Source organism: Indicator indicator, chromosome 1, assembly GCF_027791375.1.
Source record: "Indicator indicator isolate 239-I01 chromosome 1, UM_Iind_1.1, whole genome shotgun sequence".
Classification (NCBI taxonomy): Eukaryota; Metazoa; Chordata; class Aves; order Piciformes; family Indicatoridae; genus Indicator; species Indicator indicator.
Genome location: NC_072010.1, coordinates 3,437,105 through 3,460,424, shown reverse-complemented (window position 1 = coordinate 3,460,424; position 23,320 = coordinate 3,437,105). Strand labels below are relative to the sequence as shown.

Below are 23,320 nucleotides of genomic sequence, written 5' to 3'. Positions count from 1 at the left end.
CTTCTCAGCTCAGGCTCTACTCAGTGAAGGCACTTTCTGAAGATCAGGGCAGGTTTGCACAGATAGTGCTGCTTCTAGCAGTGAGAAGCTGATGGGGAGAGTTACTGCTGGAGGAGGAGGAGAACCTCTCTCGACCTCCTAACCACTCCCCTTCTAATCCACCCCAGGATGGCATTGGCCTTCTTGACCACAAGAGCACATTGCTGGCTCATGGTCAACCTTCCATCCACTAGCACCCCCAGGTCCTTTTCCCCTTCACTGGTCAACAAATCCAGGGGGAGAAGTTCACTGATAAGGGAAACCAACTGGACATCTTTTAAGCTGATCAGGTACTCATGACTCTGTTTTTCTTCTCCATGTGTTACCACGTATGTATCAAGCACTGAGTGCTACCCATCCACCTACAGTTCCCTTTCCAGCATCTGGTAACGGTCACGGCAAAGCTGCTAAGGTTTTCTCTCAGTCACTTGCCCAACAGAGATTTAAAGGCTGCTCAGCAGCTGTCAGCAGGCAGCACTGGCATTGGTCACCTCAGTGCTGCACTTTGATTCTGTTTTTCAGATAATTAAATTTTTACTCAAAAACTGCTCATGGAACACAAAACTGCATCACTCTGGAGGAAGGTTGTGACTCACCCTTAGGAACAGGGATGTTTAGGAGTGAAACACTGTTGGGTTAGTGATGAGGGAGTGTCCTGCTTCGGGTCAGAATAGTGCTAATCCTGTTCAGTGATTTGACTTTCCAGCTCAGTCTCTACTTTCTGAAGTTCAAGGCATATTTGCACTGCTTCTAGCAGTGAGATGATGACCAATGACTGCCAAGGGTTGGGGTGCAAAAAGGCTCTTGCTTAGACTTGCTCCTCTGCAGACCAAGGGCACTGCTTTATCTTGTGTGCCGCATTGGAGTGCCCGAAGTGAAAGGATCCTAAGTAAAAAGGTGGCACCTTTTTAGGGAGCAGTGGATGGGCCAGGTGACACAAAACCGACCAACAAGGGGTTCCATTACATGGGGACTACATTAATTATAAAGCTGAGGGACCACAAGCGTTAACCTCTCTTCTGTGGCCACATCTTAAGAGGTCTCTCTCCTGCCTGTGATGTCCATCTCTGAGTTCCTCAATTCAGTTCCCATTTGCCACTGAATCCAGCCTAGGCTCAGGGCGAGTTTGATACTGGTTTTGTACCTATTTTTCACTGTTTTTTTTTAATTAACTTTTTCAATTAATATTATTCTCCTTTCTTATTATTGTTTATTTTTATTGTCACCGAAGCTGCTTTAGTTTCCTCTCTGCCTTTCTCTTCCCCTCTGGGGAAGCAGAGGGCTTCATCCAGAACCTCTGTCCGTCTTTTAGCGGCCGGCCCGGCCCTAACTCTTGTCAGGGAGAAGCCACTCCGGGCAGAATGGCGCTGCCGCACTCCCGCCGCCCGGCCCGGCCGCGGCTAGCGCTGGGCTCCCCATGGTGGTGACGGCGTGAACATGGCGGCACCACGGGGACACGCCACCCCCGCACCACCGAGAGGAGGCTAGAGAGATCCCGCAGCGCCCGGAGCTCGCTTCCGGTGGCTCTGGAGGCAGTTCCGCTTCCGGCAGCTCTGGAGGCAGTTCCGCTTCCGGCGGCCGCTGCGGAGGAGATGGTGGAGGAGGGAGGTGGCGGCGGCGCCATGAGTTTCCTCAAGCGGTTCCCGCCGCCGGCCGAGGGCGTGCGGCACCAGCAGCAGGACACGGAGGCGGTGCTGGGGGGCCGCTCCCTGGGCTCCGGCACGCTCTATATCGCCGAGAGGTGAGCGGGGAGGGACCGGGAGGGTTAACGGCTCTCGGGACTCCCGTAAGCTTCAGCGTGTCCGAGGGGGCTGGGAGGCCGTTCATGTGACGGGCTGCTGGGTGAGAGTACTCCCTAATCGGACAGATGTGAATTTGGTGGGTCGGCTGTTCGATAGATAAGGAATCGGTCGGATCGTTGCATCCAGGGAGTAGTGGTCAACGGCTTGATGGACCAGCCGGAGTTAGGTGACAGGTGGTGTCCCTCAGGGATTCGTACTGGCTCCAGTGTTGTTTGGTATCTTCATTGATGACATAGTAGGATCGAGTGCACCTTCAGCAAGTTTGCCAGCGCCTCCAAGCTGAGTGATGCATTTGACACGCTTCAGGTATGAGGAATGTCATCAGGCGGGACGTGGACAGGCTTGAGGAGTGGGCCCTTCTGAGGTTCAACAAGGTGCACCCGGGTTAGGATAATCCCTAGCATCCCTACAGGCTGGAGGCTAAAGGGATGAAGGGCAGCAGCTCTTTGGAGAAGGACTTGGGGCTCCTGGTGGGTGAAAAGCTGGACATTGGACAGCAGTGTGCACTTCCAGCCCAGAAGTCAGCTATGTCCTGGGCTGCATCCACAGAGCACAGGCAGCAGGTTGAGGAAGGGGATTCTGCTCTTCAGCTTCGCTCTGCTGGGACCTCACCTGCAGTGCTGGATCCAGCTCGCAAGTGTGCAGCACAGGAGAGACATGGACCTGTTGGAGCAGGTTCTCAGGAGGCTCAAAAAAAATGATCCAGGGGCCAGAAGCCCTCTGCTGTGAGGACAGGCTGAGAGAGTTGGGGCTGTTAGCCTGGAGAAGAGAAAGCTCTGGGGAGATCTTATTGAAGCTTTTCAGTACTTAATGGGGACAGACTTTTTAGCAGGGTCTGGTGTGACAGGACAAGGGCTGATGGTTTTAAACTAAAAGGGGAGATGTGGTGGTCTAAAACCATCACAACTAGGTAGAAAGAAGAAATTTTTTACAGTAAGGGTGGTTGTCCAGAGAGGTAGTAGATGCCCCATCCTTGGACACATTCAAGGTAAGGTTGGGTTGGGCTCTGAGCAACCTGAGGTAGTTGAAGATGTCCCTGCTCACTGCAGGGAGGTTGGACCAGATGACCTTTAAAGATCAAGCCTTCCAACCCAAATAGTTACTTGATTCTAAGGGACCTTGTGGCTTATTGTGTATGAGCCAACTTGGAAGGAAAGGGGCTTCCCTGGGGGCTAACGTAGACCAGGCCAGGAGGGCTGCTTGTGTGTGAAATCCTCTCCTGAGGAGTCCTCTCCTTTGAAGGGAGTGTGAGCAGAAGGGGGATGCAGGGAATTTGGATGAGGGGGGCCATCATGTTGGGGAGCTCCTTAGAGAGGGACTGTGAGGAGCCAGCCCTGAGGGGAGTTCCTGCTGTTACTGCTCTAAATTGTGTTTTGAATAGCATAGCAGAGGAACCTGGCTGGCCAGCACCTCTCTTCTGTGGGAAGGGAAGTGGACAGGGCTGGGTGTTTTCTGCTGTTATTAGCTGCTGTGATTCTGTGAAGTCTCTCATGCTCCATTAATCACATGGACATTTTATGTTCTTAATAGGCAGAATTCAGTTTGGCTGTTCTGGAAGGTGTTATCTGAGATTTTCATAGTCTCCTTTAAATCCTCCCTGCATTGTAGAGTTCTAGAACACAACCTGTTGCCTAAGGCAACATCATTTCTTTAACCATAGAAAAGTACTCTAAATTTCTGCAGCAGAATAGTGTTGTTTAGAACAGATATGTGATCTAAAACACACAGTGAGCAAAAAAACTTTCAATATATAAGCATTTCCTATCAACTATGAAGCATTTATAAACTGGCTGATAGTATTTGAGGGCCTTTTGCCCCATCACAGGATCACAGAACGTTAGAGGCTGGAAGGGACCTCCAGAGATCATTGAGTCCAAACCCCCCACCAAAGCAGGATCACTTAGGGTAGTCTGCACAGGAATGCATCCAGGTGGGTTTGGAAAGTCTCCAGAGAAGGAGACTCCACAACCCCCCTGGGCAGCCTGCTCCAGGGCTCTGTCACCCTCACTGGAAAGAAGTTTCTCCTGTTGAGGTGAAACCTTCTCTGTTCAAGTTTGTATCCATTCTTCCTTGGCTTGTCACTGTGCACCACTGAAAAGAGCCTGGCCCCCTCCACTTGACACCCACCCCTCAGCTATTGGTAGACATTGATCAGATCCCCTCTCAGTCTTCTCTTCTCCACACTAAACAGCCCCAGGGCTCTCAGTCTCTCTTCAGAGGGGAGATGCTCAAGTCCCCTAAGCATCCTTGTGGCTCTCTTGGGCTTTCTCCAGCAGATCCCTGTCTCTCATCTGAACTTGTTAATGATGTTGCTTTCCTGTTGGAGAGGAATCTCTCTGGAATTTCATTCCCTGTTTTGTTTGGTTGTTTGGGTGCAGACACGAGGGCTTCTGTTAGTGCAGCGTCTGCTCTCAACACCCATCAAGTTGTGTTTCCTTCTCAACAGATTTTCTTATGTGAGGCACATACAGGTCTGCCAGGTTCCTCCTGATGTGCTTTGAGTCTGTTGCAGAGCAAGCAGTCACTTGCTGGTGATGAATAGAAAATGCCAGTGTTTGCAGGAGGGCCCTGCTGTGGGAGAGCTGGGCACCAGGGAGGACAATGTGGCTTTGGATCTATGTACTGGCTCTGCATCAACAACTGGAAACATTGAGAACTGCCCAACTGAGGCTAGGAAAGAAATTCCTCACTCCCACTTCCTAGCTTTTGCTTTCAGCCTGATTTTCCAAATCTTCTCTGACCTTTTGGTTGGTTTTGTTCTTCCACAAAAACTTGAGAATGTTGAATTTTGCATGTGGTGGAGGTTTCCTTTTCTGCCCCTCAGTATTTCTGTTCCCTGTGGGACCTCATCAATCACAGACACCCAAAATTAGCTTGAGTTTGATTTCACAGACTCACAGAACTGTCTCAAGGTTGGAAGGGACCTCAAAGATCATCCAGTTCCAACCCCTCTGCCATGGGTAGGGACACCTCATGCTTGATCAGGTTGCTCAGAGTCCCATCCAGCCTGGCCTTAAAAACTCCCAGGGATGAGGCTTCCACCACCTCCCTGGGCAGTCTGTTCCAGTGTCTCACCACCCTCATGGTGAAGAACTTCCCAACATCCAATCTGAATCTACCCACATCCAGTTTTGTTCCATTCTCCCTAGTCCAGCCATTACCCAACACCCTCGAAAGTCCCTCACCAGCTTTCTTGTAGCCCCCTTCAGATACTAGAAGGCTACAATAAGGTCTCCTCAGAGCCTTCTCTTCTCCAGACTGAATAACCCAAACTCTTTGTAAGCTGCTAGAAAGGCATTGATCTTTCTGATGGGAAGGGAGCAGCATCCCAGTGGTGACAACCTGTGCTGTGGTTAGGGATGAGAGTGGCAGTGGGGGAAGCAGAGGTTCTAACATTTGAGTTGTGAGGAAGGGAAAAACCATAACTGAGCTGCTGCCCACAGAATTGGTTGTGTTACTGCATACAGGATATGCCCCTGGCCTGGGCACTGCTGAGGATAAGAGGAAATGGCCTCAGGTTGCACCAGGGGAGGTTTAGGTTGGACATGAGGAACGTTTTCATCACCAAAAGGCTGGTCAAGCCCTGGAACAGGCTGCCCAGGGAGGTGGTGGAGTTGCCATCCATGGAGGTATTTAAAAGATGTATAGATGTAGTGCTGAGGGACATAGCAGTGGACTTGGTAGTGTTAGGTTAATGGTTGGATTTGATGATCTTGAAGATCTTCTCCAGCCTAGATGATGATGACTCTATACCCACACCCACATCAGATCTGGAGGTTAGGAGGAAGTTAGGCTGGAGGTTAGGAGGAAGTTCTTCCCGAAGAGAGAGATTGCCCTTTGGAATGTGCTGCCCAGGGAGGTGGTGGAGTTGCTGTCACTGGAAACGTTCAAGAGAAGCCTGGATGAGGCACTTGGTGCCATGGTCTGGTTGATTGGATAGGGCTGGGTGATAGGTTGGACTGGATGATCTTGGAGGTCTCTTCCATCTGGTTGATTCTATGATTCTATGAAACCTTCTATGTTCAAGTTTATATCTGTTGTCCCTTGTCTTATCACTGTGCACCACTGAAAAGATCCTGGCCCCCTCCACTTGACATCCACCTCTCAGATACTTATAGACATTGATCAGATCCCCTCTCAGTCTTCTCTTCTCCAGACTAAACAGCCCCAGGGCTCTTAGTCTCTCTTCATAGTCCCCTATGCTCAAGTCCCTTAATCATCCCCATGGCTCTCCGTTGGACTCTCTCCAGCAGGTCTCTGTCTCTCTTGAACTGGGGAGCCCAAAACTGGACTTGGTATTCCAGGTGTGGTCTCACCAGGGGAGAGCAGAGGGGGAGAAGAACCTCCTTACACCTGCTGGGCACACTTTTCTTGATGCACCCCAGGCTACCATTGGCCCTCAAGTTGAAGGTTTAGTGCAAGTGTGGTAAAGCTGCAATGTGTTTAGTGTTCTTTAAGAAGAGGCTTCTGTTACCTCAGCCATCAATTAATGCAAGGAGCTGTTAGGGCAGGTCCAGGGCTGTGTGTCACTCGAGCGTGGGGTAGGTGCCTTCTCCAGAACTGCTCACTTTTTGGGGCTGCTTTGTTTTTCTGCAGGTGTGAGTCAGGTAGCTTGGATTCCTCTCTTTATAACTTGTCTTCTTTTTGTTTTTTTTTTCCCTTCCTTGTCAGTCGCCTGACGTGGCTGGAAAACTCGGGAGTGGGCTTCTCCTTGGATTACCCAACCATAAGCCTCCATGCAGTCTCCAGGGACCTGAGTGCCTACCCCTGGGAGCATTTGTACGTCATGGTCAATGCCAAGTTTGAAGGTATGCCTGGAGTGGTGCTTAGTGCTCCCACACAGTCTTGAGCAGCACTGTTTCTTCTGCAAAAATAATCAATTTTTGGTTTAAAAATGATAGGCTTCATTCAAGTAATAGCTGGCATTTTTATTTCCCTGCAGGGTGGTTATTTGAGAGGCTTTGCCTTTGTTTGGAGTCACTTCTGTGCTGGTTTGCTCCCAGCATGTTTACATACAGCTGGAGCTGCTGCTCTCTTATAACACATTTCAAACAATTTAGCTCTTCTGTGGTCTCCCTCCTTAGGCATCATCCTTGCTTGATTGAATTTATGTTAACGTTGCTGCCCTCTTTAGGCTTAATGAATTCCTCCTTGTTTCACAGCAGCCTGGAAGCTTTCATTTCCTCCCACAACTTGCTTAAAAACTCCCCACAGCAGCTCCTGTTCCCAGGCTCAATGGATCTTTGCAGATTTCCCACAACACCAACCTTTTGACTATTCTTGCTTTAATCTGGAGAAGGCAAACTTTCTCTTGCATTATTCTTAGGAAGTTTTTCTATCTTCTTGATGTATTGTTTTTTTTTCTTTCTTAATTCTGGCAGTGTTTCTAGTATTTTAAATGTGTCATAAGCTATCATCTCACTTGGAGAGTAACAGATGTAAGGTCTTCAGCAGATGATCTTTCTTCTTCATGCCTACTAGTCATTGAAGTTAGAGGTTAAAATCAGAGAATCACAGAATCATCCAGGTTGGAAAAGAGCTCAGAGATCATCAAGTCCAACCTATTACCTAATACCCAACACCTGACAGCTAAACCATGGCTCCAAGTGCCACATCCAATCTTTTTTTGAACACCTCCAGGGATGGTGACTCCACCACCTTCCTGGGCAGCACATTCCACTGGCAAATTACACTTTCTGTGAAGAACTTTCTCCTCACCTCGAGCCTAAACTTTCCCTGGTGCAGCTTGAGACTGTGTCCTCTTGTTCTGCCACTGGCTGCCTGGGAGAAGAGATCAACCCTAAACTGTCTGCAACCTCCTTTCAGGTAGCTGTAAAGAGCAATAAGGTCTCCCCTGAGCCTCCTCTTCTCAAGGCTAAACAACTCCAGGCCCTCAATCTAGCATTTAATTTTTCTTTTAATTGTAGAATCATAGAATTGTTACGGGTCGAAGGGATCTTTAAGATCATCTAGTCCAACCAGTAACCCAGCACTACCAGGTCACCACTAAACCATGTCCCTCAGCACTACATCTGCATGGCTTTTCAATCCTCCAGGGATGGTGACTCAACCACTTCCCTGGGCAGCCTGTTCCAGGGCTTGACAACCCTTTTGGGGAAGAAATTTTTCCTAATATCCAACCGAAACCTCCCCTGGCATGATCTGAGGCAGTTTCCTCTTGTTCTATCACTTGAGACCTGGGAGAAGAGACCAACCCCCACCTCACTACAAGCTCCTGTTAGGGAGTTGTAGAGGGTTGTAGGCAGTGATAAGGTCTAGATGCTATGCTGAAAGTCTACACTGAAAGCACTCCCAGACTGAGGAGGCAGAGGCATTTTTAAGCTATTAATACTCTTCATTATTTCCTTCTCTCATGTTGCTGATGTTATCTGACAGTCTTTCACTACCAGTGATAAGAGGACATGGACATACAGGATCACAGGATCACAGGATGTCAGGGTTTGGAAGGGACCACTGGAGATCATTGAGTCCAACCCCCCTGCCAGAGCAGGACCATAGAATCCAGCACAGGTCACACAGGAATGCATCCAGATGGTCTTGAAAGTCTCCAGAGAAGGAGACTCCACAACCTCTCTGGACAGCCTGTTCCAGTGTTCAGTGACCCTCACAGTGAAGAAGTTCCTCCTCATGTTGAGGTGGAACCTCCTGTGCTGGAGTTTATATCCATTGCCCCTTGTCCTAACACAGGGTGCAAGTGAGCAGAGCCTGTCCCCTCCCTCTTGACCCCCAGCCCTCAGATATTTATAAACATTTATTAAATCCCCTCTCAGTCTTCTCTTCTCCAGACTAAACAGTCCCAGGGCTCTCAGCCTCTCCTCATAAGGCAGTGCTGCAGTCCCTTAATCATCCTCATAGTCCTCCATTGGACTCTCTCAAGTAGATCCCTGTCCCTCTTGAACTGGAGAGCCCAAACCTGGATGCAGTATTGCAGGTGAGGTCTCAACAGGGCAGAGTAGAGGGGGAGGAGAACCTCCCTTGATATACCTCTTGGTTCTTCTTCCTCATTTTCCTTTAACTCTGTTTGAGTTAAATTGAGCCTGGGCTGAAGAAATTTCTTAGGATAGATTAAAAAAAATAATCTTAGCATTGTTTTGTTTGGAAAAGACCTCTAAGATCATCTTGTTTCAGCTTTTCATTCATTCTGCTGATGTTTGAAAATATGGATGCATCTCCTGTGATAGTTCTTATCTGTAAATCCTTAACAGGCTGATTTTTGTGTTGGTTTTTTTTTTTTTTTGCTGTTTTTGGTTTTGTTTGTGTTTGTTTTTTCGTGTTTGATATATGAACTTTGGCTACTGTAAATCTTCAATCAGCAAACAGACTCCTCTAGTTTTCAAGATGATCCCTGTTCTGCAGTTTGAACTGCTGAGCAGTGTCAAACCCAAACCTTTCCACTTCTTCAGCTGCAGGAGTAATAGAAGCACTTAGGCTGGAAAAGACCTTTAAGATCATTGAGTCCAAGTCTTCATTCTTAGCTGGGCAGGGTACATTTTGTTCTTCCTCTGAAAGTTTTTTTTTGTCATGCTCTCTGTGGGTATGTGCCTTCTCCTCAGCCCTTTGTCAGGAAAAGGCAGTCAGAGGTTGGCTGCATTGAAAACAGAGCTGGGCTCAGCAGTAGCAAGCTGTGCCCCATGGGGGTCTGTTGGAAAGGAATTGGGTAGCTCCCTTGGACACTTCATTTTTGGGGGCAGCTGGCTGGCAGCTTCTTGGCTTCTTCATGTTCTTAGTGATGCCAGTTTTGCATGTGATAGAAGCCACCCTCAGTGGAACAGCCTTAACTCTATTCCTCTTTTTTCAGTAGATGCACTTTTGAGGGTGTCAGTGCAGTGTCCTCAGCGACAAAGCCAATGGCTCTGGCTGCACTTTGTACTTCTGGCATCTTGCTGGCTGGTGAGGAGTGTCAGACATCAAGCAGATCTGTAAATATAACAGTCCTCTGGGAGAGGCTGCAGCGGAAGGAAGTTGATTTTGTGACAGTAATGTAGAGGATCTATAAGATTCCTGTGATCTGAAAAATTCCATTTGCAGCATCATGCAAGTGAATGGAAACGACTGAACTGGGGAGTTGAGCACAACTGGTTTTAGTAAGAGTCAGGCATTTCTCCTGAGGTACATGGATGCATCTGTGGCAGAAATCTAAAGCCCTAAAATTATTAATAGAGAAGTTCTTGTGTGTGTTGCAAGTGTTGAGGTGCTGTGTGAGAGGACCTTGAGTGTCCGTAATGTGGATAGGAGTGGATTGGTTTGTGCTTTTCTGGGGTTGTGTCCAGGTTTTGATCATGTTTCTGGAAGAAGAAACAAATGTGGCTTTTTTGGACACAATTTTAGAATCAAGTAGGCTGGGAAAGAACTCTAAGGTTGAGTCCAGCCATTAACACAGCACTGCCAAGTCTGCTGCTGAACCATGTCCCTCAGCACCACATCTACATGTCCTTCTCAGTCCCTTCAGGGATGGGGACTCTACCACTTCCCTGGGCAGCCTGATCCAGGGATTGACAATCCTTTTGGGAAAGAAATTTTCATGCCCAATCTAAACCTCCCCTGGTGCAACTTAAGGCCTTTTCCTCCTGTTGTGTTACTTGAAAAGAGACCAACCCCCATCTGGCTCCAACCTCCTTTCAGGTAGCTGTAAAGAGCCAGAAAGTGTTCCCCAAGCCTCCTTTTCTCTAGGCTAAACAACCCCATTTCCATCAGCTGCTCTTGACATGACTTGTTCTCCAGATCAGCTTTGCTGCCCTTAAATATAAAACTGTGTATAAAATAAACATGTTTCTCTTAAATCTTGTGATTTCCTGAAGGGGAGGAGACAAAAGAGGCTCCCATGGCTGAAGGGGAGGAGGAGGAGGAGGAGGACAGCGATGACGATGCTGAGCCAATTGCGGAGTTCAGATTTGTACCCAGTGACAAATCAGCCTGTAAGTGAAGAGGGAAATTGTGCTTCAGCTTCAGGTCCTGGCTGGCTGTAGAAGCCCCTGGTGCAGATGTATAAATGCCTGCATCCTTTGGTGTCCTTCTCTAATACTTCATTTCAGTGTGCTGAAAAGAACAAAGCAAATAGATTTAACTTGCTTGAAGCTGGAATATTTAAAGCAGCTGCTTCTCAAGGAAAATTCCAGAGTTTTAAAGTAGAGACTTTTAAGTATAAACACATAACATGACAAGAGAGATGATCTTACCTACCACTAGCAGAGAACTTTATGGGCAACATCTTTTTAATTACAAACTCAGTGATATTTGAGTCACTCATAATTTCATTATGAATTTCCAGACAATACTGCTGGAAAGCAGTTGTATCCTAAAGCTTCCAGTGGGATCCAGGTTTTAAGAATCTTAAGTATTAGATGCTGCAAGGAATTAGAGTCACAGAAAGCTAGAAGTTGAAAGGCATCTCTAGAGATCATTAAGTCCAACCCCCTTGCCAAAGCAGGATCACCTAGGGGAGGCTGCCCAGGAACACATCCAGGTGGGTTTTGAAAGTCTTCAGAGAAGGAGAGTCCACAGCCTCTCTGGGCAGCCTGTTCCAGTGGCACCCTCACCATAAAGAAGTGTCTCCTCAAGCTGAGGAGGAACCTCCTGTGTTCCAGCTTGTACCTGTTGTTCTTGTCTTATCACTGCAGTGGGTAACCACAGACTGCATTGTTCAGAGATAAACCTTTATGATCTATGAGATAATGGAAAAGTCCTGTTAAATGTATGAAGCACCAGGCTGGCTGTAGGAATCTTGGTTTGTTTCTTGCATGGTTGTTGGCTGGACAATGGTTTTGAGTATGAATTCAGTGGTGATTCCAGTAAAAGAATATTCTCAGTCTTTCTGATCGCTCAGTCCAGGATTTCTTGCCTGTTGTGGGGTGTTGGTGGAGAAATGAGTGAGAGAGAAATGAATGCCACGTCCCCACATCTCTTGAACACCTCCCTGGGCAACCTGTTCCAATTTGTGTTCCTGCAGTGGAAGCCATGTTTTCAGCCATGTGTGAATGTCAGACTCTGCACCCAGACCCAGATGATGAAGATTCAGACAATGACTACGAAGGGGAGGAGTACGACGTCGAGGCCCATGGTTCGTACCAGTCGGTTCTTCTGAAATGGATACACACAACCACAGAATGGAGGGGGTGGGAAGGGACCTCGGGGGGTCATCTAGTCCAACCACCCTGCTAAAGCAGCTTCACCTAGGGCAGGTTGCACAGGATCATGTCTAGGTGGGTCTTGAATGTCTTTGTAGAAGGAGATACCACAACCTCTCTGGGAATCACAGAATCACAGAAACATTTAGGTTGGAAAAGACCCTCAGACTCACCAAGTCCAATCATAACCCTGCTCTGCAAGGATCACCCCTAAACTATACCCCAAGCACCACATCCAAACAACTTTTAAACACATCTGGGGTGACTCAACCACCTCCCTGCCCAGCCTGTTCCAATGCCTGGCCACTCTTTCATGAAAAAAATGTTCCTAATGTCCAGTTTAAACCTACCCAGTCGTAGCTTGAGGCCATTCCCTCTTGTTCTATCACTAATTACCTGTGAGAAGAGACCAGCACCAGCCTCTCTACAATGACCTTTCAGGTAGTTGTAGACAGCAATGAGGTTTCCCTTCAGTCTTCTCTTTTTTCAAACTAAATAGCCTCAGCTCCTTCAGTCACTGGGAAGCCTAGTCCGGTGCTCTGGCATCCTCAAAGTAAAAAAGTTTTTTCCTTGTGTTCAGGTGGAACCTTCTGTGTTCCAGTTTGTGCCCACTACCCCTTGTCCTGTTGCTGGGCACCTCTAAAAAAGAATGTGGCCCTATCCTCTTGAGCCCCAACGTTTAGATATTGAGAAGATCCCCTCTTGGGCCTTTTGTCTCTCAGCCTTTCCTCCTCAGAGAGATGCTCAAGTCTCCTCAGCATCTTTGTAGCCCTCCACTGGACTCTTTCCAATAATTCCCCCTCTCCCTTGAACTAAGGAGCCCCAAACTGGTCACTGGAACTACCTGGAACTTCTCCAATGGTATCTGCCATAAGAATGGTTTGGTCTGTTTAGAAGTTTCTTGTTTATTACTTTTCTTGACGACACATTCTTTGTGCCACAGGCGCAGGATAAAAATGCAGAAATCTGCAGAAAATTTGCAGTTCAGCTGTCAGAAATCATTGGAATTCAGCAAAAGTGTTCTCAAAATCCCCCAGAAACACAGGTACCAACCAGCCTTTCCAGTTGTCAGTGGATGTGCTAGCAGATCAGTGTTCATGCTGTGGTGTGGTCAATTCACTTCCCTGTGTCTATTCTGTAACTGATGTAAGCAGCTTTTTAATCTCAAATCAGTTAATCTATGAATAATATTTCACTGGAACACCTCTGCTGTGAGGATAGGCTGAGGGAATTAGGGTTGTTTAGCCTAGAAAAGAGAAGACTCCAGGGGGACCTTAGAGTTGCCTTCCAATACCTGAAGGGATCCCACAGGAGGGCTGGAGAGGGACTTTTCATAAGGATGTCTAGAAACAGGACAAGAGGGAATGGTTTTAATCTGGGGAAGAGTGGGTTTTGACTGCATTTGAGGAAGAAGTTCTTCAATATGAGAGTGGTGAGTCTCTGGAGTAGGTTGTCCAGGGAGGTTGTGGTTGTCTCCTCACTGGGGGGAGTTCAAGGCCAGACTGGATGAAGCCTTGAGCAGCTGAGCCTAGTTGAGAGGCATCCCTGTCCATGGCAGGGAGGTTGGAGCAGATGATCTCTAAGGTCCCTTCCAACCTAAGTCATTCTGTGATTCCTGTTCCTCCACCTCTGCTGGATGAAAGCTCCTAAGCTTTGGTCTGATAAGCATAATTCCTTCTTGCAGAGCTAGAACAGGGTGACATCCCAAGCTTTTACACGTACGAAGAAGGCTTGTCACACTTAACCGCAGAAGGCCAGGCCACTCTGGAGAGGCTGGAGGGCATGCTGGCCCAGTCTGTCAGCAGTCAGTACAACATGGCTGGAGTCAGGACAGAAGACTCCATCAGGGAGTTTGAAGGTAAGAAATGCTTTTGCTTTATTAAAGACTGGATGAAAGCAGTGCTTCCTCCCATCCAGCTAACCCATAAACACCATGACTGAGCAAGGATCGTGCTGTGGGTGATATCCTACTGCGCTGTGGGCATCAGCAGCAACCTGTGAACATCAGTTCACAGCCATGGATTCTGGCCCTACAGGCAGCTTGTTGCCTGCCAGGGATTGAGGGCTGCCGTGTTAAAAAGTGGGAATTCTTAGAATCATGAAATTGTTTCAGTTGGAAAAGACCTCTAAGAGCATTGAGTCCAACCATCAGCCTAACACCACCATGGCCATTAAACCCTATCCTGAAGTGCCATGTCCACCTCCAGGGATGGTTACTCAGCACCTCCCTGGGCAGCCTGTTCCAATACAAGACCATTCTTGGCAGTAAAGATTTTTTTTCCTAATACCCAACATAAACCTCCCCTGGCACAATTTCAGGTCATTTCCTCTTGTTCTACCACCTGATACTAGGGAGAAGAGGCCAACCTCACCTCACTCTAACCTCCTTTCAGGGAGGTGTAGATAACAATGAGGCCTCCCCTCAGCCTCCTCTTCTCCAGACTAAACAAGCCCAGTTCCCTCAGCTGCTCCTCCTAAGACTTGTTCTCTAGACCCTTCACCAGCTGAGTTGCCCTTCCCTGGACACGCTCCAGCACCTCACTCTCCTTGTAGTGAGGGGCCCAAAACTGAACATAGTAACTTGATCACTGCCCTGTTCCTGCTGGCCACACTGTTCCTGATCCAGGCCAGGATGCTGCTGACCTCCTTGGCCACCTGAGCACAGGCTGGCTCATATTCAGCCAGATTTCTGCCAACACCCCCAGGTCATTTTCTGCTGGACAGTTTCCATGCACTTCTGCCCTAAGCCTGTAGTGTTTCATGGGGTTGTTGTGACCCAAGTGCAGGCTCCAGCACTTGGCTTTGTTGAACCCCATACCATTAGCATCTGCCCATCGATCCAGCCTGGCCAGATCCCCTTGCAGATCCTTCCTACTCTCAAACAGATCAGCACTCCCACCCAGTCTGATGTCTTCTGCAAACTTACTGAGGGTCCACTCAATTCACTCATCCAAATCATTGAAAAAGATATTAAAAGGGAAGTGGCCCCAGAACTGAGCCCTGGGGAACACCACTTGTGACTGGCCACCAGCTGGATTTAACTCTGTTCACCACTACTTGCTGGTGTGATTTCATTGAAGTGTTAGGGTGAAGGTAATTTAGGATTGAAACAAAATTTAAATTAATCAGTGACCACTGGGATTAGGAAGTAATTTTGACTCTAAACAAGTGAGGGGTTTATTTTAATTTTTTTTTTTTTTAAAACTCTAAATTGTAAGTGGACAATTCTTCATCCTGAGTTCTGTGTGAATTCAGAATCACTGACATACACTGGAACTGGTGTATAAAAAAATAAAGCTGCTATTCTGAAGGATTGTGTCTCTTAATCATAGAATGGTTTGGGCTGGAAGGCAACTTAAAAATCATCTAGTTCCAACCACCTGCCAGGGCCAGGGACACCTCTCACTTAGACCACGTTGCTCAAAGCCTCATCCAGCCTGGTCTTAAACACTTCCAGGGATGAGGAATCCACAACTTCTCTGGGCAACTCAACAAATTCCAGTGCCTTACCATCCTTATCATAAAGAATTTGATGGTACTGGTTGTTCAAATGTATTTAAGAAATCACACACAGAATCAAAGAGTGTTAGGGGTTGGAAGGGACCTTGAAAGATCTTTGAGTCTAACCCCCCCTGCCAGAGCAGGATCACTAGAGCAGGTCACACAGGAGTGCATCCAGGTGGGTTTTGAATATCTCCAGAGAAGATAACTTCACAACCCCCCTGGGCAGCCTTTTCCAGTGCTCTGTCACCCCCACAGTGACAAAATTTCTTATGTTGATGTGGAACCTCCTCTGCTCCAGCTTGCACCTTTGTCCTGTCTTTGGACATTGCTGAGCAGAGCTTGACTCCATCCTTGCAACTCTGCCCTTTACATCTTTATAAACATGAATGAGGTCACCTCTCTGTCTCCTCCAAGCTAAAGAGCCTCAGCTCCCTCAGCCTTTCCTCACAAGGAAGATGTTCCACTCCCTTCATCAGTGTGACTCTGTGCTGGACTCTCTCCAGCAGTTCCCTGAGGCTCTTCTTGAACTGAGGGGCCCAGAACTGGACACAATATTCCAGATGCAGCCTCACCAGGGCAGAGTAGAGGGGGAGAAGAACCTCTCTTGACCTGCTAACCACTCCCCTTCTAAAACACCCCAGAATACCATTGGCCTTCTTGGCCACGAGGGCACATTGCTGGCTCATGGTCGTTCTTCTGTCCACCAGGGCCCCCAGGTCCCTTTCCCTTTGTTGTATTTCATTCAATTTCTCCCCACCCAACCTTCCAAGCTGTCCAGGTCTCACTGAATGGCATCACAGCCTTCAGGTTTTGTTGGAAAAAAATACCCTAATCTCTCAAATTTAGCCTGGTGCACCTTGAGGCCATTTCCTCTTCTCCTGTTGCTTCATACTATGGAGAGAAGCTGACCCCCACCTCACTGCAACCTCCTTTCAGGGAGTTGTAGAGAGTGAGAAGGTTTCCCCCGAGATGATGCAGGTGGTTTGGATTTCTCTCAGCTTGTCTGGAATCATCCATAGAATAAGAACTAATCCATACTCATCCACATGGACGATTTTTTAACCTATTTGCTTTGTCAGTTGTTAGCAGCTTCTCTTCAATGCATGTTTATAACTTAAAGGTAACTGTAGGTGATGTAGGGTAGATTTAGACTGAATAATAGAAAGAAATTCTTTACAGTGAGGGTGATGAGACACTGCAACAGGCTGCCCAGGCAGGTTGTGGATGCCCCCTCCCTTTAGGTGTTCAAGGCCAGGTTGAACGAGGCCTTGAGCAACCTGGGCTAGTGGAACGTGGGGTTGGAACTGGATGATCTTTGAGGTTCCTTCCAACCCCAACCATTCTATGATACTTGTGGTTTAGCAGTGCCCTTCAGCTGAAAGTTTTGACAGTTTCTGACCCCGAAGTTCTGAAAATTAAAATAAATGGATCAGCCAGGATGTCACATCTCTGGAAGCCAACTTCATCCATTTTATTTGCCTCCATAATCTTGTTTGCTGTGGTGCTGCTTCCTGGCTTGCTGCAATTATTGATGTCCCCTGGGGTTGGTCAGTTTCAGAGCTCTGTTGTTTTCTAACATCATAGCACAGAGTCATTGTTTGTGTTTTCAGCCTGACTGCTGAAAGCTGTTTCAGAGCAGGATTCAACCTCTTTCTGTTAGAGCCTAATTAAAGCCATTAATGAGAATAATTTGGTACACCAGAACTGCATGTGAAAAATGAACTGCTTTAAATCTGGTACTTAAGTCTCTTAATGAGACAGGGTGAGATGGGGGTGTGGGAAGTAGTGATCAAAACCCACCTGGCTGTGTTCCTGTGCAGCCTGATCTAGGTGTGCCTGTGTTAGCAAGGGGATTGGACTAGGTGATCTCCAGAGGCCCTTTCCAACCCCTACCATTCTGTGATCCTGTGATTATGTCTTAAGTGACCAGCTGATGGAGCTGGAAAGAAAACACAAACACATTGATGTTTCCCTTCAGCCACTCTCAGTTCAGGGAAGGAGTTTTCTGCTCTGACTGACTCTTGTCAGCAGAGGGCACTCCCTCTCTTTCCTGGGATAGCAGAGAATTATGGAATTGTTTTGGTTGGAAAAGACCTCTAAGATCATTGAGCCCAACCATCAGCCTAATGCCACCATGGTCACTAAACCATGTCCCGAAGTGTCGTGTCCACACGCTTCTTGAACACCTTTCAGCAGCTCCCTGGGCAGCCTGTTCCAATGCCTGACCACTCTTTCAGTATTGAAATTTTTCCTAATCTCCAACCTAAATCTCCCCTGGCACAATTTCAGTCCATTTCCTCTTGTTCTGTTACCTGATACGAGGGAGAAGAGACCAACCCCCCACCTCATTCCCACCTCCTTTCAGGGAGCTGTAGAGAGCAATGAGGTCTCCTATCAGCCTCCTCCGGACTAAACAAGCCCAGATTCCTCAGCTATTCCTCATAAGACTTGTTCTCATCATCCACTCCTGAGCCTTATGTAGTTTCCTCTTTTTCAGATGGGATGGAGGTGGACATAGCACCAGTAGTTGCCGGGCAGTTTGAAGACGCCGAAGTGGATCACTGAGCAGGGTGCTGTAAGTTCTTCTCTCTTCCTGCACCAACACTTTCCAGTCTTGCAGAGCCTTCTGTAATTCGTGCAAACACCCTTCATCCCAGATCTCCTACAGGAAGTGTCTTGTGATATCAGGGTGATGGTGATTTAGAGGAGTTTTTTTAGTGATGACAAAGGTGGGAAGATGTTCAATACCTGTCCAAAATCGCCTGTTGGTGTAAGCTGTCACGTTGTGTGCCCCAGAAGACAGGGCAGCCCTTTGGTAAATTAAGAACTGTCTGATCTCAGAGGCTCTTAGATGCTGATACATGAATGTTGGAGCCATTGCTAGGAAATTACTCTCCTTAGTATCCATTGTTTTGCTCTTAGCCTGCAGGATTTCCCAGGCCTTTCAAGGGGGCAGAACACCTCACAGCACTGCGCTTCCCTCTTCTCCTTCGCTGTAAGCAGAGCAGGGATGGCTCCCAGTAAAGTCATGGAGCAATCTGGATGAGATTGTTGTCACAAGTGCCTGACTTGGAAACAACACCCTGCTCAGGTGGTTGTGCCAGTGTGCCCTCTTGCCTGCCCACCCTGTACTGCTTTTCTCCCTTTGGTGGCAATACAGGATTCCTGGGAGAGGAGGAGGAGTTTCTTCTGGGGCTGTGTTTGAGGAGAGGCACAGGCCCAGCGGGGTTGTGATTCCACCCCTGCTTCAGCTCTGGTCCCTAGTGCATGGCTTGCACCTGCTCTTCAAGTGCTGATGGCCTGTCCTGGTTGTTCTGCCTCTCTGGGAAGTGAGACCACCAGCTCTCACCTCAGAGTAAGCACCACAGCTGCCCCTCTTGAAACGCCAGAGAAAAGAGCTGTGGGGCAGACAGGCAAAAACTTGGGGGAGAAAAAAAGGTAAATGGGCAGGGGAGGAAAGGGCCAAATAAGAAGACAAGAATGGAAATGTCAGTGGAAATGGGTCAGAAGTTGTTCAGGGATGCCAGTGTCACTGAGAAGCAGGAGAAGAGCTGTTGTGCAGGGGTGATGCACAGCTGCTTTCCTCCACTGTTGCTTATTTTCCTTGGTAGTTGTTGATCCTCCTGCAGTTCTGAAAGTCTCTGAGCAGCCCTCTGTTCACTGACTGGTCTTAACCACTGCCACTGGGCCTGAGTTAGCATTTCTTGTTTAGTGTAAGGGCTTGACATTTCTTCAGTCACATTTCCTACCATGGCAAAGACTTTGCAGTTCAAAGAGAAGGTTTTACCAATAAAAATTGAGATACTGATTGCTGTGTCTCTAGACCATTATCTCATCTGATAAAAGATACCTTTCAAAATGAAGGAAAACTCTTCACCTGTAATTAGAGAGCCTTTTAGCATAGAACTATGGGATTGTTTTGGCTGGAAAAGACCTTTAAGATCATCATGTCCAACCATTATCTAACTCTGCCAAGTCTGCTACTTGGCTCTGATGACTCCATCTCCAATGCTTACTGTCATGGTTTAAATTTGAGCAGGACTAAGAAGAGTTAGTGGCTGGTAGCAGATCTCTAAGGAGTTTGAAAGCACTGGTGGAAGTGGTGTTGACAGCCTCTAACAAGTAGTTTTGGTTAGTTAAATCCTTCCTGCTGCTGATTCACCTGGAGTACTGCATCCAGGTCTGAAGCCCTCGATACAGGAAGGACATGGACCTGATGGACCAGGTCCAGAGGAGGGCCTTGAAATGATCAGGGGGTTGGAGCAGCTCTGCTACAAGGACAGGCTGAGGGAGCTGGGGGTGTTCAGCCTGGAGAAGAGAAGGCTCTGGGGAGACCTAATAGCAGCCTTCCAGTACCTGAAGGGGGCTACAAGAAGGATGGAGAGTTTACAAAGGCCTGGAGTGATAGGTTGAGGATCAATGGCTTCAAACTAGAGAAGAGCAGATTTAGAGTGGATGCTAGGAAGAAGTTCTTTACCATGAGTGTAGTGGAACGCTGGAACAGGTTGCCCAGGGAGGTGGTTTGGGCCCCGTTCCTGGAGATACTCAAAGCGAGGCTGGAGAGGGCTCTGGGCAACCTGATCTAGTTTGGGATGTCCCTGCTGACTTCAGAGGGGCTTGGACTAGATGACCTTCAGAGGTGTCTTCCAACCCAGACCATCCTATGATTCTATGACTGTGTGCCTTCCACAGCGTGGATAGGGAGTTCCCAGGGCTGAGGGGCTGGTCCTTGTCCGGGCAGATCAAGTGATCTGCACATGCAGTGTCAAGTGTGGCTGGCAGTGCTCTCACTGAAGGTAGCAGTGGTGGAGCTGTGGGTGTGCTGGCCCTTTTTCAAGTAACCAGCAGCCTGAGTGTGGTGATGTCATTGCAGTAAGTTCAAAGCCCTAGGATTTAGGGCAGGAAGAGAGAGCTGAGGGTGCCAAGTGACAAGAACAGCTCTTGCAGGTCTGTGCCAATCGCCTCGCTAACAAGTTGGAGCAGGAGGGTGGCTTGCTTCCACACATAAAATAGGGAGCAGGCCGTGATCTTCTCAGCACTCTGAAGCAGCTCAGCCCTTTTCACCCTCTGAACTGCCAGAAGAACCTACAAGAGCATCTTGCTGGTGCTCCTTGAGAGAGCACCGTGCTGCTCTGCCTCTAAAGCACAGCCTCCCAAGCCGCTCCTGTTGCATGTTACTGCTCGTTACCCAAATGAGATGTGACAGTTGCTCGCTGAAGCTCCTGGAAGACTTGCTGACAGCTGATCTGGGACATTCCCACCGGCCTTGTAATGAGGGGTGGTTTGTCTGTGGCATCACGAGGTTGCAGTAATTGTTCTGAAGCAACTGGTGTGTCTGTCTGTCTGTCTGTCCCGAGGTCTTCTGGGACACAGGCGCACAACTGCGTGAGCGCAGCGCTGTCCTCAACTGACCCCAGTTCAGAGCTGCTGCCCTTCTGAAAACCAGGGGGGGTTTGCTGCGAAGTGCTGTCCTCTGTGACTGCAAGCAGTTGCTCTGGAAGGATTGCTGAGTTTTGGGTTGAATGCCCATTTATATAAACTTGGTGTCTTGTGTCTTTCAGATTCCTCCTGTGGCACTTGCAGGATAAGCTGTAAAACAGAAGGCATTGTGGTGACTATCAGGAGTTAACTTTTCTTTTAATGACCTAAGCTTAGCCATCTAGGTCTGTAAATGCTTTTCTAGGTGTTTAAAACCAGGGTTTGACATTTGTGACCACTGTGAGGTTATTGAAAACAGCGATACAAACAAGAAAAACAGTTAAACCTCTTGCATCTAACACTTGAATGGGCCTAATCAGGGGGGCATTTCAAAGAAGCCTTTGTAGGAGTTCTAGGACTTCAGAAATAAAAGTGAAAGTAGAACAGAATTTTAGATTGTCCTGGAATTTTCTGTATTTTTTTATACCTGTCCATTGGATCTGTGGAGCAAAATGGCCATAGAAATGTTACAAAGTCTGTCTAATGGGAAATGGGGTCTGCCCAGGATTAAAAGCAAAGCTAAATTTACTGCCCCTCAAGTTTCAGTGCTGTCCCTTTCATTTCTTTGAGTGAGGAGAGTTTGGGTGATGAGGAGGTAGAATGCAGCCTGGAAAGTCCTGAACCAGAACTGTTTGTGTCTTTGTATTAAATGTTAACAACATTGTTAAATAAACTAAGATTTTTTGTATCTCACAACCAGCTCTGTGTTGCAGTTCTCAGTCCTTTACCTTCAGCAGCTGGTGACTTTGAGCTGGTGTCCCTCAAGTTTTAGCCCTCTCTGCTGTGACCAAAAGAAGTCCGTTGAAGCTGTTTTCATCATTTACCTGGATAACAGGGCAGCACCTTTGCAGGATGCAGCTGTAAGGTAGAATTACTCTGACACTTCCTGCACTTAGGAGCCCGGCTTTAGATTCCCAACAGCTCACTCCTGCTGGAGCTTTTCCTGGTTACCTCTCTGCGTGGGGGGTGCTGTTTGCCATGGGGCAACAGCAGCAAATTCAAGGATTTTTAACCCCTTCTGTATTTCACTGCAAGTCTGATACTAAACTTTTTCCACTTCCCTTTGATTCGATTTGTGATTCTTTTTCTTTAATGGATTCCACAGCTGGAATACTGTGTCCAGTTTTGGACTCCCCAGTTCAAGAAAGACAGGGATCTGCTGGAGAGAGTCCGATGGAGAGCTTCCAAGATGATTGGGAGACTTGAACATCTCTTCTCTGAGGAAAGGCTGAGAGACCTGAGGCTTTTTAAGTCTGAGAGGGGTTCTTACCAGTGTCTATAAATATCTGAGGGGTGGGTGTCAGGATGAAGGTCCCAGTCTCTTTTTGGTGGTGCCCAGTGATAGGACAAGGGACAACTGGTAAAACTGGAATGCAGAAGGTTCCACCTCCACATGAAGAGACACTTCTTTATGGTGAGAGTGACAGAGCCCTGGAGCAGGCTGCCCAGAGAGGTTGTGGTCTCCTCTCTGGAGACTTTCAAAATTTACATGGATATGTTCCTGTGTGGCCTGCCCTAGGTGGTCCTCCTTTGGCAGGGGAGTTGGATTCAGTGATCTCTGGAGGTCCCTTCCAACTCCTACCATTCTGTGATTCTATTATGTTGGTCTGTGAAGAGTTTTCTTTACCAGCTCAACCCTCTTGGAATGGTATTGATTGGTCCTGCCCTGCTCAGCCTGGTGGCATCTGGTTTGGGTTCAAGGTGTGTGAGAATCACTCTGTTGAATGTTCATTGGGAATGCCAAAGCAGTGATGGCTTAATCACGCTGGGAGCTATTGAGGCTGCAGAATAAATCAAGGATTCAGCATGGGACAAAACAAGACATGCCACAAGAGTGCATTTCCTAGCTCCTTTTGTACACAGATGTACAGATGGTTATGCAAATGTATGCGTGGTTTTGTGGGGGATACAGAGTGACAAAGGAGGGGACAGGGTGAGGCTTTTCACTGCTGCACTGGCATTTGGAGAATCCTCACAGGGTGAGATTAAGGGAAAACTGAAACTCTGCCAGCACCATGGTTTCATCATTGTCATCCTGAATCCTCATTAGCAATGATTATCAATATCTAAAGGGCAGGGGCAAGAGGATTGGTCTGGGCTCTTTCAGTGATGCCCAGTGACAGGACAAGGGACAATGGGCACAAATGAAAACACAGGAAGCTCCACCTAAACGTGAGGAAAAATTTCTTTCCTTTGAGGATGCCAGAGCTGGCCAGAGAGGTTGTGGAGTCTCCTTCTCTGGAGACTTTCAGAACCTGTCTGGACTTGACACTGAGCGACCTGCAGGCGGGTTGGACTGGGTGATCTCCAGAGGTCCCTTCTAACCTCCACCATTCTTTGATCCTGTGATCA

At 47.8% G+C, this 23,320-nt stretch overlaps 1 protein-coding gene across 1 annotated transcript; it reads left to right on the top strand.

Moving 5' to 3' along the window:
- The first annotated feature begins 1,631 nt into the window (after nucleotides 1-1,631).
- CLNS1A (chloride nucleotide-sensitive channel 1A) lies at nucleotides 1,632-21,613 on the top strand. The gene is made up of 7 exons (XM_054399552.1): nucleotides 1,632-1,780; nucleotides 6,513-6,649; nucleotides 10,661-10,777; nucleotides 11,809-11,919; nucleotides 13,671-13,844; nucleotides 17,988-18,065; nucleotides 21,052-21,613. The coding sequence occupies exons 1-6, from the start codon at nucleotides 1,632-1,634 to the stop codon at nucleotides 18,053-18,055; spliced, it is 756 nt and encodes a 251-aa protein (XP_054255527.1). The 3' UTR covers nucleotides 18,056-18,065; nucleotides 21,052-21,613.
- Nucleotides 21,614-23,320: the final 1,707 nt, after the last annotated feature.

Bases quoted from the DNA above. Each gene is read 5' to 3' on its own strand.
- CLNS1A (XM_054399552.1), top strand. From the start codon at position 1,632: ATGGTGGAGGAGGGAGGTGGCGGCGGCGCCATGAGTTTCCTCAAGCGG. The intron at 6,650-10,660 runs GTATGCCTGGAG...GATTTCCTGAAG, and splicing joins GGTCAATGCCAAGTTTGAAG to GGGAGGAGACAAAAGAGGCT. The intron at 10,778-11,808 runs GTAAGTGAAGAG...GTGTTCCTGCAG, and splicing joins ACCCAGTGACAAATCAGCCT to TGGAAGCCATGTTTTCAGCC.